The following is a 17,634-nucleotide window of genomic DNA, read 5'->3' on the forward strand; positions in this document are numbered from 1 at the left end:
TTATCCCCTAGTCTTGGTCACATGCAGACGTCGTGCAGAGCTTCTCCTCCTCTACCTACAGCCTGACTTGCTGCTTGGCAGTTCAAAATTTGGGGATCCCGAGCTTATAGTCCATTTCCAAACACAACATATGAGTTAGAGTCTGAGTGTTTGAAGTTTATTTTAGAGCCCTGACTCCTTTTGAAGTGCCCACTCCTCTGTCCTGACCTTCCTGCAGAAAGCAATCTGTCACAGAAAGAGCAGCTCCAAATCTGACAGGCCCACAACACAGGCCATGGGAAGGACTAGAGGTCCACACCTGGATGTCAGCTCCAGTTATATATGCATCAAAGTCTTATCAAAGTGCCCCAGCCCCACTCTTTATGATTCTCTTCTCAGCTCCATCTCCTTCATAAAATATGTCCAAGCTGCATTCCAGTGACATCTCTCAACACCAAAGAGCACCTTTTGTAGTGTACAAAAGAGCATGGCTCATCTTTCCTCCAGTGGGTGTCTCAGGAATTCAGCAATTCACAAATGTGTCTGGGGGTAGGGTTGTGGGCGAGAATCCTCTACCTCCTCTTGCTCCTCTAATCAGCCCGGAATCTCTAAAAATGGAACCCAGAGACTTCCATGTATTGTACCACTCACAGGCACCCATACACCCAGCACACACATGCAACCACATGCGTGCTGCATAGCACTACATACTAATCTAATGTAAGCCAAGTGTGAGGTAAGCACACAGTAGTGGAATTTTACACAAGTGTACCTGTAGTCCTCACTCCAGTGACACAAGTAAAAAGGCCTATTCACTCCTATTGATCACTAAACAATATGCTGCCACCACCACACTTGTACTCCGTAACTCCTGCAAAAGGCTATAACCTTTCACACACCATGAGGATAGCACTTTGGACACCCCTCCTGGTCCAACAGGATCACAATCCATGAGGCAGGCCCTTGTCAAGGTGATTCACGTGATAAATGTTTACCCATGAGTAAATAAGTCTACAGCAAAGGTCTAGATATCGTTTCAGCTGGTGCACTCAGGGCAGAGGTGCACGTCCGTCACCATGCGTGGGAGTTCTTCCATCTCAACACTGAGGGACATATTTACAATCATTTGATGCAGGGCAGTGCCACAGGCCTTCTTGCTGTGCTGCCCTGCATCAAAAGTAAAGGGATGGGACTGCACCGTATCTACAAGATATGGTGCATTCCTGTCCTTTTCCCCTGCACTGGCACACAATGAGGCGCCCTGTACCAACACTGGGACTCTTGCGTCTGCGTTGCAGTGATGGTTGTTTTTGTACAGGAAGTGGTACCTTCCTGCACAAAAACCATCATCAGAGGCATTTTCCTCTTTCTATGTGTGCTGTAGAATGCAGCAGACACAGAAAAAGGAATAAACAAGGAGAAATAAAGGTATTTCTCCTCATTGCACCTCTCTTATGCCTTCCGTAGGGAAGGCATACATTTTTTATGTATTCCCATGTTTACAAGTCCGTGGAAATCTGGTAATGCGTCAAAATCCATGGGTGTTGCATGGGAACACCCACTGCAACACCCATGGAACGCCTCTTTGACACAGAGTAAAGCAACGCAGCGACTTGTGTTGTGTTGCCTTACTCCATCTCTACAAGGCCATTAAAAGCCATGCACAGTGGTTTTGTGTGGCCTTGTAGATATGGGCCTGCAGCCTGCACCATTTGTGTGTCAATGTGTGAAGAACCAGTGGTGCAAGCCACTTGTAAATATGGCCTTAAAATAAAAAAGATATTGTAACTCCTATTACAATCCCCTACTCTAACAATGTTCCTGAGCCTCACACAAGTATACCTTTCCTCTTGTCACCTTTTTGTGTCATTTTGTTGCTGTGTATAATTTTGGAGTGATGGAAGGTGCATTCCATCCTTGAATGTAGGGTATAGTGTATCGTGAGTGCTGAAATATTTGTTGTGAAAGTGTTTCTTGAGTGAGAGGGATCCACCAGGAGATGGGGGAGGTGAAATAGGGACATTCACTGAACTGTACTTATTACAGAAGAACAGTATTAATTACAGAAGAAATAATTATTAAAGAAGCACCAAGTATTGACAGTGATCTTTACAACCCGACATCTCTTTCAGCCTACCTCCTACCTTTGTCCTTGTCCCTTTGAAATATAAAAAACATATATCATCTGGCTTAACTCCTCCATTTCTCTTAGCACCTCCTCCTTGTATTCAAAATAAATCTGGCCACCTTCCACACACAGTTTCTCCTCCCTCTCCATTCTCCTGGACATTCTGTGGTGTCATAGAGGAATATGATCCGTTGCATTGTCCAATATTAGGACATCATATCAGTTGACAACTATACTAGAATCTGCCCTTTTGTAAGTGCCTGCCTAAGAATGCTTATTAGAGCAATTAGGGGCAAATTCTAACTCCTATAGTCTTTTGGAGCACCAATGCGGATTCATTGGTGTGCGACATTTAACCAGTTGTGTATTGCTGCATTACCCCAGATTTTTTACTTTGGTAGGGAGCATTCTATGGGAAGAGTGCATACTTTTCCATGTTTTGTGTTGTAATGATGCAGGTAACGTCACGCTCGCTATTTATGACATTGATGAGGTGTCACATGCAGTGTTAGGTCTAGTTCTGGAGGGCAAATATCCAGAGACCTAGAGTTTCCTACTTGTTTCACTGTAGAATTCTTCCCTGTGGCAGAGCCCTTGAAACAAGTGTTTTCATCTCTCTCTGTATGCCTTTAGGACTGTTTTTCAAAACTGGTAGTGACAGGGTCTGTCCCTGAGATCTGTAAGAACGCTTCAAACCAACAAATGACAAAAGCTTTTGTGTTGGAGGTTCTTGGTCCAAGAAACTTAGGAGTTGCAAGCTGAGAGGAGATTTTTGCCTGGAAGATGCTGTCTTCCCTAGGATAAACATGGCCTGTAGAACTTAGTGCTAAGTGAGTCAAAAAATACTTATGGGAGAATGGGCCACTGAGACAAAATGCTAAATGGGTCCTGCTGCTCATCAATATTCTATGATTGAAAGAGATAGCATTTTACATGTTTATTTGCATGATCAAATCACTGGACATTATTAGTCACGCACTAAGAGAAAGAAAATAGGAACATACAGTTTCAGCAACAGGATTGCAGGCAGCAATCGATAGGCTGCAGTGCTACTTAAAAGATGTACTTTATCACTTAAATCAGAAGGGTTGTTATTTACGGGTTCAGTGGAAGCAGGCATCAATAACCTGCCTCTTGGATAGTGGATTTTACACCTCATCCTGAAGAATAGATATTACCTTCACATGATCTAAGCCAATACAGTTGAACCTTCATTGAAGAGCAGCCCCAAGAGGTACCATCACCTGTCTGGAGACTTGCATACAGCATTTCCTAGAGCACTGTGCCTTTGAGCCACCTGTACCCTGCCTCGACTAGCTGCTACCTAGACTTTTTGTTTAACACTGACTTGCTGCAGCTTCCCCACATCCATGCTGTTTCAAGCCAGAGATTCAACAGGCACCCTTGTTCAAGTATCTCACTAATCAACTTGATCCCTCTCGAGTCGGCTGTTATATTTTTTTGAGTTGGAGCTCCAAAGCTGCAACCCGCACCTTCGAGTCATCAAGCTAGCTACACTGTTGCAATGGGCATAGCGGTGGCACAACCCACCTGGTCACCCTCCCGGATCACACAAACTCAAACCACACAATTTAATATTTATGGAAGACTTGGGGCTGCAGTTTATTAAGCAATTTTCCAGGTTACAAGTGATCCTTCAACTGCCATTTCTTTCTTTATTGAACAAACCTGTGTACTCCTTACCTGAGCCACAAGTACTGTTCCCTACTTTCAGTGCCGGCCAGTCTGCCCAGGTTACCTTTCACCTTGGGTGTAACCATTCACTCACATTTCGGGTAAGTGTCTGTTTCCAGACCAAGTGGGTGACCTTTCACTTCGGGTGCAACCACACATTTCCTTCCAGGCAAGCATCTGCTTCCAACCCAGCCACTGCCTAATAACCTCCCTGCCTTACTTTATCCCTCTCATTACCCCTGTTCAGTCTAGGTTCTGCTACCTGGGGCGGCCTCCACTAAGACCCATGGTCTAACCATATCCCCAACTTTTGGAATGGGGTGGCCGAACCAAGGGACATGAGAGTCTGGTTTGATCCTTTGATTTGAATTCAAACTCTACATCAAATTAAATCAAGCAATTTCGACCCTTTTCATGTGTGATTATTCTTGATCCTTCTACAATATTCATGCAACATAATTTTTGCCACTTTTTCCCTAGCATTTGATTTAACTTATTTTAATATTCTTTTTAATCTTTTTAGCTAATTTCCTATGACCTTTACGTTTTTTGTATCCTAACTGTACTATTGTTTAGTTATTGGTCAAACGTCACACACTCTGTCCCTGAGGAAAGCATTGTTGCTCGACACGTGCTCTTAAAGTTGAGCCAACAACATGTTACAGAAACCATACTCCATGGGACAGATTGTTTGGACTGTGGGTAATCAGTCAGGGCTCATGTGAAGACTGCGACCTCTCTTTTCCAAAGCCCAACATTCCAATTTCTTAAATCCATTCTGAGCAGCAATGCTGGGTGGCCTAGCTCAAGGGGCTCTTTTAGCACAGTACCCTGACCTGAGAGCTCCTGACTGAGTCTGGAGAGGGGGCCCTCCATGTACTTTTTTAGGGGACCCCTAAAGTTTCAATACTCTACTGATTCTGAGGTAGAATCGAATGCTCTCTACGTATTTGCAGTAGTCTTTAAGAGATAGAATATTATTTAAAGAAGAACCATTGCGTTTATGAGAAACATGTAAAATCTTTTCAAAATTTTTAAATGACACAACCTATTTCCTATTGGGGTGTTATTACAAGCATCCATCATCTATGACCTAATAATGATTTGACAAACCTTATACCATAGAAATTATAAGCTTGCAAGAGGACACATTTTTTTAAAGTAAGGGGCATATTTATACTTTGTTTGCACCACATTTGTGTCTTTTTGTATGCAGATGCAGCACAAACTTAACTCCATATTTATATTTTGATGCTAGACAAGTCTAGCGTCAAAATAATGGAGTTTGCACCATTTCTTGGATGCGTGAACCCACCTTGCGTCAATGAGATGCAAGGTAGGCGTTTCCATCAAAAAAATTATGCTATCCATTAGCGCTATATTTATCCCACATGCTTAAATGATGCATGGGTGGGAGGCGGACATAAATAATGGCACTAAGTTTGGGTCAGACCAGGCATTAGGGGGACCGGTGAACCAATTTCCATGGCTAAACGACATGGAATGGACCCACAAGGCCCACTGCAAGCCCCAGGAACACCCCCACCCACACCAGAGGGACACCAGAGGATGGGGGACCCAATCCCAGGTAGTAGGGTAAGTATAGGTAAGTAATTGGAAGATATTTTTTTAAGAGCCATTGGGGACCCTGACATGGGGCTCCCTGCATGGCACTGGGAGCAATGGCAATGCCAGGGGACACCGATCGCCTGTGCTGGCCATTGGGGTGGTGGGAATGACTCCTGCCTTTTATGAGACAGGAGTCATGTGTTATGGATGGTTGGGCATCAGGAAATGATGCTAGGCTGGTTAGCGGCATATTTTGCCTCTAACCAGCCTAGCGTAATTTTTTGATGCTCAACCTGCATCTCCACTTCCGTCATCCCAACCCGGCTAATGTATACATATGGGCCTAAGTATCCATATGCTGATTCTAATTATATTTTCATTTTGTGCTGGGATCTAAGTATTGAATATTTGTGACGCAAATTTCCGACATTTGTTTGGCCTTGTTATAATCTTACAGTATGGAGGGTGCTTTTCTGTGCACCATTCTCGTTGATCTCAGTAACAAAATCCTTCATGATATTTGTTAATAAACTAATTTGAAGGTAAGTAAGTAACTCTTTAAATTCAGAAGAGCGGGCTTATAGCCACATTTTTAACCTCACATGATCTTTGAGACTAACATCTGCTTGTCAGATTTCCACCGGTACTTATCAAGTAGAGAAAACATGAATATTCAGCCACAGTCTGGACCTCATTTACAAGCCCCTTGTGCCGCTGCTGAGCACATTTTTTTAATACTGAAACAGCGCAATCAGTGCACTACACTGCTCCTTATTTACAAACTGTTGCATTGTGCCAGATGCATCAGTTTGTAAAGCCCTGCATGCAGGGCAGACGTTTCCACAGAAAAACCCACATAGAACTGACAGTGAAATTTACAACTTTTCACTGCTTCACTCTACGACTTCACAGACTCAAAATATTACTTGCCTGCTCATATCAGGCCTAAATTGACACAGTCTTTTTCCAATAGGACTGTCCCTGCATTGCTGGAGTTGCGTGAGTTGAAGGACGCACTTCCAGCAATGCATCACTTAAGCGCCAACAGATGTGTCAGAATTTCTGAAGCATCTGTGAAAATGGGCGCCATGGAGCTCTGTATTGTAAATACAGTGCATCCATGGCATCGTTAGGGAGAATGCGGCAGGCGCATGAAATCTAACGCATCGATGGCAATGCATCACTTTCTTGTAAATGAGGCTCGGTTTTTCTAGAATAAAAGGTGACAAGTACTACTTGTCTAGAGATGCTCATAAATAAAGTAATTGCTTTCTTCAAAGAAAAGATTATAAATGTAAAGAATTGACTGGCAGAAGTGATTGGTTCAAAATCAAAAGAGTAATTTACCAAAGTTATCTCTAGAAATGGTCATAGTCTGTGAGCTTCAACAGTGCTGGATAATGAGCACTGGTTACTGTCAGCTAATACATTCCGGGGCAGTTTTATGAAAAGTGGCGCTGCACCTAACGCCCCCATGTGTGAGCCATATTTAAAATATGGAGCACCATGGCGGTAGTCCGGGGTACTAGTGACATGATATTTTACGCTAGTCCGGCGCTTTGCAGGATTAGCTTAAAAAATGTTGACGCTAATCCTGCACAGTACCCCTGAAGACCATTGAAAACAATGGGAGACTCCCTTTAACGCCTGCTCTGAGCATGCATTAAAAAGGCAATAAAAATGACGCACAGAAATTTGTTAAGTTTCTTAGCGCCATTTTTTCAGGTCACCCTAGCGCCACTATGCCCCCTTTGCATACATTATGCCTGGCTCAGGCATAACATGGCACAAGGGGTTACAAAGTGTAATCATTGCCTCACTTTGTAAATATGGCACGGCGTTTTTGGCCTTCCAATGCCACACTGGAGTCAAGAAAATTATGCTAATGTGGCATTGGGACCTTACTAGGCCCTCTTAAATTTCGACTTAATTTTCTTGGGATTGTATAGAACCTTCCTACTTCTTCCCAGGACTAAGCACTGCTTGGATGCACAAGTAAGCAGCTACTTCATTTGTATTATTTAAATGGCAGATGATGTTGAGAAGCCTTCAGAGTGCATGGTTGAATGGTTGTAGGCTGTAGTTTTACAAGTGGGATGTGTTGATTGAGGGATGTGTGGTCTGAGGACGTGATTTAAGCATGGGTTGTGTGAGAATAAACACAATTCCACATAGGCAAGAAATGGACATGGTTGATAGGCCTGGCATTTCCAAAAAATGTCCCCGTTGTCAATGGGCCTGATTATGAGCCTGGCCGCCAGACTCACAATGAGGAGACTGCTGTGGAGCTTGCGGTCTTCCCACCAGACTCAACCAAGGTTTCCGCCGGTCAGCCCTGTGGAAACTGTGTGACGGCATTGCACTCTGCTCCACATGGAGCTGAGCCCAATGCTGTCACATCGAGGGGGGGGGAGGTGTTCAGCACCCTCGGGCTTTGCTGTCACTGCAAAGCAGACAGTGCGCATTCTGGCGGTGCTGGGCAGGGGGGCCCCTGCACTGCCCATGCCCTGGGACCCCACTGCCGCCCTTGGCACTGGCTTTCCGCTAGCTTTTTCATGGAGTGGTCCTCACCATGAAAAGGCTGACGGAAAGTGGGGTTGTAATCAGCTAGGTGGTGCTGAGTTCAGTGCCACCATGGCCGGTTACAAGCCCGACCGCCGTCACACTGCCAGGATTCATGATCCTGGCAGTGACAGTGGTCCCCTGATGGTCTGACTCCCGGGGTTGTAATCTGGCAGTCGGACTACCAGGAGTGCGGCGGTCCAACCGTCACAGTGGGTCCTCATACTGCCAAACTCGTAATAGGGCCCTAAATATCTAGGAGACAGAAGGATAAACACAGGATTTGTCAGAAAGTGACTAAACCCAGTTTGTCAAAATGCACATGACTGGTCAAAACTACTCAGCATGGCACGTATTGAGTTGGTGGCACAAGTGTCAATCAAGAATAATCAATGCATCACAATTTCAAAATGACACCCTAGACTTTAAATGTTGCAGGTAATCTCATGTGCATCGCAAAATTAATAATAATGTTTAAAGTAGAATAGCACTAATGCGGATAAGGATTTTTTTTTGCTTCTTCTGTATTGGTGTTAATATACTTTGCTGGGAAATACCCATATGACTTTGCTCTGTATTTCTTAATTAGGTGAGAACATGGGCTTCTGGGAAGCATGTGAAGATCTCAAATATGGCGACCAGTCAAAGGTCAGGGAGAAAGCAGAAGACATTTATAAGTGAGTCTCACGCAGACTGTGTGTTTCATCCATGCCTTACTATGTCTTGCCACTGGTAACTGCTTCTGACATCTCATTGTTGCCAGATGAATTTGCTTTTTGGTGCTCTGTGTGTGCAGGTTTGCTGCATTGTGCAAGTGATGGTAAACTGCACCTGCACGCATATTTCTATTTTTCACCTGCAAATCATTTGATTATTTTGATCTTTGAACGCACAAGAGGTGATGGGAGGAATGCTTGACATTTGTCTAATCACTGGCAACCGCTTGTGGTAGCATTCCAACCCATCATTCTTTTGCTCACCATGCCATTTCAGTTTGGATCCAGACATATGCAAATTAGTCTTTACCCTTCTCCTCATGGGAACAGTCAAGCCCAAACTGCCAGGCTAGGCCCTCCCTGAACTGAAACACAAGCAATCTAAGACCGGTTTCTCAAATGATTAGCGCTCATCAGTCGGTAAGGCTTGGTTTCAGTGGCACAGTGGGCAAGAGATCCACGCCTGGGCATGCCGTTGCCACTTTCTGAGAAAATACACATTTCTTAATGGTTCAGGGAGATCACAGAGATTATGAGTTTCATGATTCAGGGTCACATTTGTTTTATAAGAGATATTTGGCCAAAGCTGGGCATGTGAATTCCTTGTGTGAATCAAAATATAGGACTTCCAAATATAGAAGCCTTTCTCTCCCTCTCTCTCTCTTTCTTTCTTTATGAAGTACCCTCTAACCTAGACATGTGCTTGGGGAAAGCGTGAAATGAACTAGGTTTTGGAGGCAAGAAATTACCGATCCAGTTTACCTTCTTGATACACTGTGAACCTATAGCTGATCTTGCACTCTGGATGTAATGGTGTTTTCTTCCATAAACAGGTATCTCTGCCTTGTGCCACTCTACACAAGTTTGATGACATAGCAGTGCCAACAGCCTTATTCACTCTTACCTTACATATGATAGAAAATAGGGGGCTCCAGTTATCAATTTGTCTGCAAGAGTTCCAATAGAAGCATGTACATCTACATGCAATAGTGGGTCTGATGACCCCATGTTGCTACTAGACAGGTCTGTGTGAACTTTGAGGTGGATGATGGTGCTGTCAGTGGGCACACTCTGAAGAGAGTTTGTTAAAGACACAGGGACCAGTCTTTCCTTTCAACTGCGAGGAGATAGGTATTAGCGGCACAAATCTTCAGGAAAGATGGAGAGCAGATTACAGAAGAGATAATTTCCCACAAATAGTCCCCGAAGAAAGAACAGTGCTGAACAAGAGATAAACAAGGCCTAAAGAATGTAAAATAAAGAATGCAGACCTTCTATACCCAGAGGCCACCAAGAGTTCCACTGAAGTTTTCCTAGCAAAACCCTGAACCTTTTGAACGTACTGAAGTGTCTTCAGTGAAAAACACCCACAGTCATGAGACTTGGGGCCAGATTTAGTCTTTGGTGAATGGATTACGAAGGTACTCCCTCACCAAATGTAGAGGTGTCCTCCAGCCCAGCTGACATCTCCTGCATTTTCTGGATCCAACCTCACAGTGGTTTCTGTAAACGTATTGGAAGGTTGACAGATGGCAACATGACGCAGTCATGAGTCAAACTTTCTACTTTTTTATTTTCAAAAACAAAATCCTTAAGTGGAGGGGGGATATTTATCAATTTTCACTGCCCCTTAGATGGACAGTGAAAACTTGCCATTTGTCCACCCACTCAAAATAGAGCAGGTGGACAAAATGGCAAAACCTCTAGTGGCCATTACTGTGTTTGGCTGTTGGAAGTGTATGTCTGCAACAGAGCCACAGTGTCTTGGCTATCGATATACTGAAGGCCAGCCCAAGTCAAAATGAGGCTGGTGACCCTTCAATTTCATGGAGAGGGTACTCCATCCTCCATTTTCTCCTTCTTCTTTCTTGATTTCCATTTCTGTGCAATGACTCTCGGATCTGCATCACCTTCTCATCTTTCGATTCTAAACCTCATATCACTATCTTTGAGTTGCTATCCACAATCCACTTTTGGGTTTCTTTTTATTCACAATACCTCAGTCTGTGTGAAACTGAAATCATGTTCTTTCTTGTGTCCTCATCGCATGCTTATGCTTTCTCTTAATTGATTTCTTTTCCCCTTATGTCTTCCCGCATTCTTTTGTCACTCGTGACCTAGGTGTTATCCTTGTTCCTTCACTCTTGGTCTGTAATCACACGCTTCTATTGCGATGAGCAGTGCAATATCTGGAAGAGCTGTAAAGTACTCCTCGTTCATACTTTTAAGATTCTCATCCTCACACTTTCCTTTTCAATTGCTCATGCCATGTTTTTGGTCCCCCTTAGTGGTTCCTTTCCCATGTTCAGTATATATTTATCCCCTTTATTTGCCTTATTCACAGACTCTGATCAACTGTCCACTTATGTGTTTTTCTTGTTTTGCTTCATTTACGACCCTTTCACTCATGACAATCATTTCAAATCCTCCATTATCTGCAAATGTATTCATGGCCTTGTGCCTCCCTATCGCTGAACCTGTCTTGCCATCTACACTCAGCCCATCATCCTACCTATTTACCCTCACCCTCATTCCCTTCTTGTACTCCATCCTGTTCAAGCCCATTGTCTTTACTGGATTGAAACACTCTCACAATCTCTGCACTGCTTTGATTCTTTGGTCTATGTAGCCTTCTTAAGGACCATCCTATTTCTTCTGTCCTTAGCTCTTGATCCCCTGTAATGCTGCATAATACTTCACACTTACCTGTATTACCGTTCCTTTTATAATCTGCACAGCTTCTGGCAGTATGAGAAAGAGGTACATTTGAGCTGCAGAGCAGCTGTGCAGTTGTCAAACTAAACCTTCTACATTTCTTTTTCAATCTCCAAAGGCATGTCAGATGTACAATATCAAACAAGTTTAAGTATTTATGGGATAAACCATAAATACTTTTTTTCTTGTAGATTTGATGTGTTTTGTGTTGTAACAGAGGGTGGCATTTAAACCACTTCAGAGAGCATAGACTCATCATACAGGTTCAAGTTTTCTATGTAATGTAATGTAAGGTGGATTTGTTGAACGCTGCTTGTCACCTGTGAAGGTGCAGAGTAAGTAAATGGTGAGGCTGGGCCGGAATAGTCAGTCTTGATGGTCCTGCAAAAAGAATAATTGAATAGCCAGGTCTAAGAAAACTAATTTAATAGCCAGTATTAAGGTTCTTGTGAAGTTCAAGAAGTGAGAAGGAGGCACTTGGGGGAGGTTGTTCCATGATTTGGCAGCTTGATAGCAGAATAATCGACCTCCCATTCTGCTTCTGTGAATGCAAGGTGTGTGTGCGAGTGAGAGTGATGCTGAGCAAAGTTGTTTGGTTGATTGGTGGAAGTGAAGCCGGTGAGTGAGGTTTGAGGGTCCCATGTTTTGTAGTGACTTGAATGGATGTGTGAGAAGTTTGAACTGGCAACACTTCTGGATGAGGGCCAGTGGAGTTCTCTGAGGAGTGGTATGGTGTGGGTTTGGCGTGTGAGGATGAGTCTGGTGGTGGCGTTATGGATGGTTTGATGTCTGTGAAGGAGAAGGGTTGGGATGCCGGTGTAGAGTGCATTACCATAGTCCAATCTGCTTGTGATTAGTGCCTGGCTGATGGTACGTCTGATACCCAGTTGGAGCCACTGGAAGATTTTGTGTAAAATGCAGAGGATGCAATAGCATAAGAAGGTGACAGCACTGACCTGGGACTTCATGGTGAGGTTGGTGTCCAGGATAAGGCCTATATTGCTAGCGTGGTTGGTTCAGTGGGTGTGGGTTGAAAATCAGCAGGCCACCAGATAGACTCCCAAGGTGAGCTCTTATTCCTCAAGCTTAGCACTTCAGTTTTGTTGGTATTGAGCTTGAAGTAGTTTCCTTTATCCAATTGACCATGCTGATTATAGATTGTTTGAAGATTGTTTTGGTGGTGACTGTGTCGTCACAGAGGCAAAAAATGAGCTGGGTGTATCGGCGTAGGAAATTATGTTGATTCCGTGGGATCTGATTATGTTTTCCATAGGAGTCATGTACATGTTGAAAAGTGTGGGGCTGAGTGATGATCCCTGTGGGACTCCACAAATGAGGTCCCTAGGTTCATAAGTGAATGGTGAGAGCCTGACTCAATGTGTTCTTCTGGAGAGGAAGGAATCTATTCATGTGAGTGCTGGTCTTTGTATTCCTGCTGTATGTAGTCTGGAGACAAGTGTGTGCTGGGACACATTGTGGAAAGTGGCAGAGAGTTTGAGGAGGATGAGGTCAGTGGTCTGTCCAATGTCAAGGATAGTGTGTATGCTGACTTTGGCAGCAATGAGGGTTGTTTTGGTGTTGTGGTTGTTTCAGAATCCTGATCACGAGTAATCCAGGAGTTTGCAGCATTCTAGGTGATCAGAGAGTTGCTGTTGATGCTCTTCTCAATTACTTTGGCTAGAAAGGGAAGCAGCAAGATGGGTTGGTAGTTGCTAAGGGTTTTTTGGGGAAGGTGGTGACTTTGATGTGCTTCCAGCTGTATGAGAAGGTGGCTGTTTTGAGGGAGGTGTTGATCATTGAAGCGAGTGCATTGCCGATTGTGTCTCTTTCTAGGTTGTAGGAATGGTGGGGGCAGGGGTCTGTAGGAGCCCCTGAGTGGACAGTTTTCATTATTTCTGCAGTTTCCTCGTTGGATAGAGGGTTCCATGCTGTCAGTTGGAGTCATTGGTTGATGAGGTTAGCAGGCTTGGAAGGTTGATAAGCGGTGGCTGGGGTTTAAAGTTGCTGTGGATCTTGGTGATCTTTTTTTGTGGAAGAAGTCAGAGAGGTTGTTGCAGAGTTCTTGTGTAGGATTGATTGTTTGGGTTGTGACTGTTGGATTTGTGAATTCCTTGACGATGGTGAAAAGTTTCTTGTAGTTGTAGTTGGCCTTTTTCTTGGTCTCTTTTAAATGATGATGATAGTGTTAAGGGAGGCCTCTTAGGTGTTTCTTCTGGTGTTTCCTCAAGTGCTTCTCAATTTCCTTTCGAGTTGTTTGCAAACTCTCTTGGATTCTCTGAAGTCAGCCAGAGTACCAGCTAATTTTTTTTAATGGGCATTAGGGTCTTGATGCAGGTGGTTATCCAGTTGTTAAAATTGTTTGTTTATTGATGAGGTCGCTGGTGGGAACTGGGTAGTTTAGTTGGAGATCATTGGGCCATTCCGTTTCTGTAACTTCCAGCAGCGGCTTAGGGTAATGCTAGACTCTGAAGGGGAGATTGGTGGTCCTATTATGTGGAAGTGGACAATGGAGTGGTCTGTCTATGTGAGTGGAGTGATGCAGCTGACTTTAACCTGGTCTCCAGAGGAGAAGATGGGTGCCAGGGTGTGTTCGGCAATGTGGGCAGGGCCTTGTATAAGCTAGGCGAAGACAATGTTCTGTAGACTTTTGAGCAAATCCATGGAGTCTATGGGATCATTGAGATGAAAGTTGAGATTGCCAAGGAGGATGAACTTCTTGGTGTCCTTGGCTAGGGGTGGTGAGAGGTCGGTGAGGAGGTTGCTGAAGTGGGTGGGAGATCCTGCGGGCAGGTAGGTGAGGGTGCCTTAGATAGTGGTTTTACTGTCCGTCTGAATCTTGAAGTGCATGTGTTCCATAAAAGTGGCTTCTGGGTCAGAGTAAGAGGTACACTTGATAATATCTCTATTGATGATGGTGAGTCCTCCTCCTGGTTTGTGGGGTTGGTCCTAGTGCAGGATTTTGTATCCAGTAGGTATGGCAGAGGCGATGTTCAGCGCAGATGTGGGTTTGAGCCAGGTTTCAGTGAGGAAGAGGAGGTCCAGTGTGTTTCAGTCAATGAGGTCCCAAATCCTGGTGGAGTGCTTGCCAAGTGAACGTTTGTTGAGGAGCATAAATGCAAGTGAGCGTTGTTGTGCTGAGTGGGTGTGTGGTGCTGAGAGCAGATCTTGAGTTCTGACTTGGTGAAGGATGCGTTGCGTGTGCGATCGGAGCGGGTGTGTGGAGGCAGTTGAAGTGCTAATGCAAGCAGGAAAAGGGGCCCATCATGGTCTGAGGTGTGGCTCAGCAACAGGATTTGTAGTGGTGTCCAGGGTTGAGCAGGTGGAGTTCATCCACAGTGTAGCTGCGGGAGGCATTTGGACCAGGGTTCCTGGCACTGGGCTCAGTCCAGATATGAACAGGTGCAGGTGGGCTTGTCTTTGGCTCACCTTCAGCATGCCAGCGGGGCATCCACAATGCAACCTGCATCAAGATTAGTTGTGGACGGTGGGAGGAGTACGGGAGACAGTGGTTGGGCTAAGCAAGTTTGGGAAAGTCCAGCAAGGAGAGCGGGAAAGTCAGGAAGGAGCAACAAAGTGGGAAAAATCTATTGGTGGAAAAAGTTGGGGGGCAAAAACTGATGAAAGAGACCAAGATGGAAGGTGGAGAAGTAAGAGGAGCAAAATATTCAAAATGTTCCAGTTAAGAGGAACAAAGGATGCAAAATTGGTGAGTTAAACAGAGAAGGGCAGATAGAAGAGACAGCACAAACAAGATAGTTCAGTAACTGAGTTGGTGGCAGAGCAAGCAACTAACAAGAAAACCAGCATGAGACAGATATCAACACAAGTCAGAAGAACAAGATGAAGTCAAGGTCACAGTGAAGCAGAAGAGAGATGCCTCAGGACCTACTCATTGGGGTCATGTTGCAGCTTCCATTAAGTGGGCCCTTGGAGAGCAGGAAGAACACGAGGGGTCAGTGGGTGGGTGCAGCAGGAACAGGAATGTCCGGCTAGGGGAGCGAGAAAGTCCAGCTAGGGGAGCAAAAAAGGATCAAGGGGGAGAGAAGCGATGGTTTGAGCAAGTCGGGGGACAAAAACAGAAGAGACCAAGATACAAGAAGGAGCAGTAAGAGGAGCAAAAGGTGCAAAAAGGGGCAGTTAAGTATCACAAACTATGGTAAAAGGAGCAGTCAAACACAGACGGGGAAGATAGAATAGAATGCACAAATAAGACAGAGCAATTACCAAGTCGGGAGCAGAACGAGCAGCTATCAAGAACAAGCATTTTCAGTGCAAAGGGCCTCGCATTTGTCCGAATTAGAGCTACTAGCGTTGTAAAGCAAATAAAAAACGCAGCGCGATCACATTATGTAAAATTCAGCGCGATCGCGCTGTGTGGAAAATAAATAGATAAAGTAGTCCGGACTGCAGGCTGAAAACTTTGAGCATCGTATGTTTTTGGTTCTTTACCGGTGCTGTGTAGGTGGGCTAAACACCGAAAAAGGCATGACGTATGCATGCCTTTCACAAATGAAAGCAAGCGAATTTTAAAAGGCAAGCCCACGAACCAATGTAAGTGGCTGACGTGGCATGGGCATGGTTTCAAGCCCAAAGAGAGATTACAGAATGGAGGAGCACTTTGTGCTCGCCCACAAAAACGGCAGGAGGCAGGCACCAGCACGAGTCAAAAGGTCAAGGCAAGGTCAAGCTCGCACTGAAGCAAAGAGAGATGTCTGACCTGTGAGCAGGTTGACCAAATAATCTGCAGGTAAAACAGAAACCCTGATTTAAAAAAAGAGTCATGATTTTCCTGCTGAAATCCACATATGCATGGGAAAAGCCACCCTATGCAGGGCAGCATTACTTCACGGATTATATCAGGGTTGAGGGTAAGGAAAGGGCGAGAATAAGTGTGCATCCAAGCTAATTTCTCAATTTGGAAACGTAGAGAAAAGTACTACTACAGAAGGGAGAGGTAAGTGTCTTTTTGGGGAGCGAGACAAAATGGTATACAAATATTTCAAATAGGAATAGGGCAAGGAGTTTCTTCACAGGAGCACATATTTTCTGAGTGTATTAGTGAACATTACACTGTGTATAGTCCGTCTGGAAATTTACGAAAATCATAGATTGCCAATCACATCCCTGGGAATTTTGGGAGTCATCAAAAATGTGTATGCCAAGGGCAGCCTTATGTTACACACAATGTGTTATCTTTATTGGCACATTCACAGAGCCAGTTACGCTCTCATTTGATAGACATTAAACAACAAACAGTAGGCACTCTCAGATGCATTTCCCAATGTACATGTGCTCACATACAGCATTGGAAGCAAAGATCACCTATCCCCTGTCACGCGACGATTTTGCTACCCATTCTAGGGTTATCAAAATCTCCTTTTTTAATTTGATGTTTTGATTAGAATAAAAAGGATATATTGACAAAACGCTCTCAAATGCAGATTATTGTGTTTAAACCGTTGTAATCCGAAATACCGTTGTAATACATATAAATGTAAAGACTTTTGTTATGAAACCTATAATAACATACAATCTAAAAAATACCTACCACCATAAAAATATGCAAATATTCCGAATAAATGAGAATTTTTAAGTATAAAGAGAGAAAAGGAGAAATAGAAATAGTAGATTGTAAGGAGAAGGAGAAAGAAGGAAGGAGATTAAGAAAGAGGTAAAATAGGAATAAAAGAAACAAAAAGAGAAAATAAAGCCTGGTTAGAAAGACCAAAATTAATATAACTTCAAACATGGGACAGTTATAAGAACGATATAAAGAAGAGATCGGAATTATCAGACCATCTTTCGTTTCCAACGTTCTCCTGGCTATTACAAGACTTTAACTGCACAATGGGGATCACCGAGTTTCTACCATTCTCTCTCTTTGCTCCTCACCACTTTTATCTGCTTCATAATCTACTGTCAGTTTCTGATTTATAGAAACTTGGGCCCGTATTTTTACTTTTTTAGCGCCGCATTTGCGCCGCTTTTTGACGCAAAAGCGACGCAAACTTACAAAATCCAATTGTATTTTGTACATTTGCGCCGCTTTTGCGTTAAAAAGCGGCGCAAATGCGGCGCTAAAAAAGTAAAAATACGGGCCTTGATTCCTAAACCCTCACATACCTCAACCAGTGATGCTGGATGTAAGCACACGAGCGGTGGGTGAACAGCATCCACTATAACTTTCACTCAGAAACATATCTTTATGGAAACAACCTCATCACTGACAGTTTTGTTTAACACTTTACCTATCAGTGTTTATCCGAAAGG

At 43.9% G+C, this 17,634-nt stretch overlaps 1 protein-coding gene across 1 annotated transcript in view; it reads left to right on the forward strand.

Annotated features, from left to right (window-relative positions):
- RGS9 (regulator of G protein signaling 9) overlaps positions 1 to 17,634 on the forward strand; it is a 707,657-nt gene that overhangs the window by 509,193 nt on the left and 180,830 nt on the right. The window contains exon 14 of the mRNA XM_069199876.1: positions 8,523 to 8,610. Coding sequence (XP_069055977.1) covers positions 8,523 to 8,610 — 88 coding nt within the window. The remainder of the gene's footprint in view (positions 1 to 8,522; positions 8,611 to 17,634) is intronic.

This window comes from Pleurodeles waltl, chromosome 7, assembly GCF_031143425.1.
Source record: "Pleurodeles waltl isolate 20211129_DDA chromosome 7, aPleWal1.hap1.20221129, whole genome shotgun sequence".
NCBI classification, from domain to species: Eukaryota; Metazoa; Chordata; class Amphibia; order Caudata; family Salamandridae; genus Pleurodeles; species Pleurodeles waltl.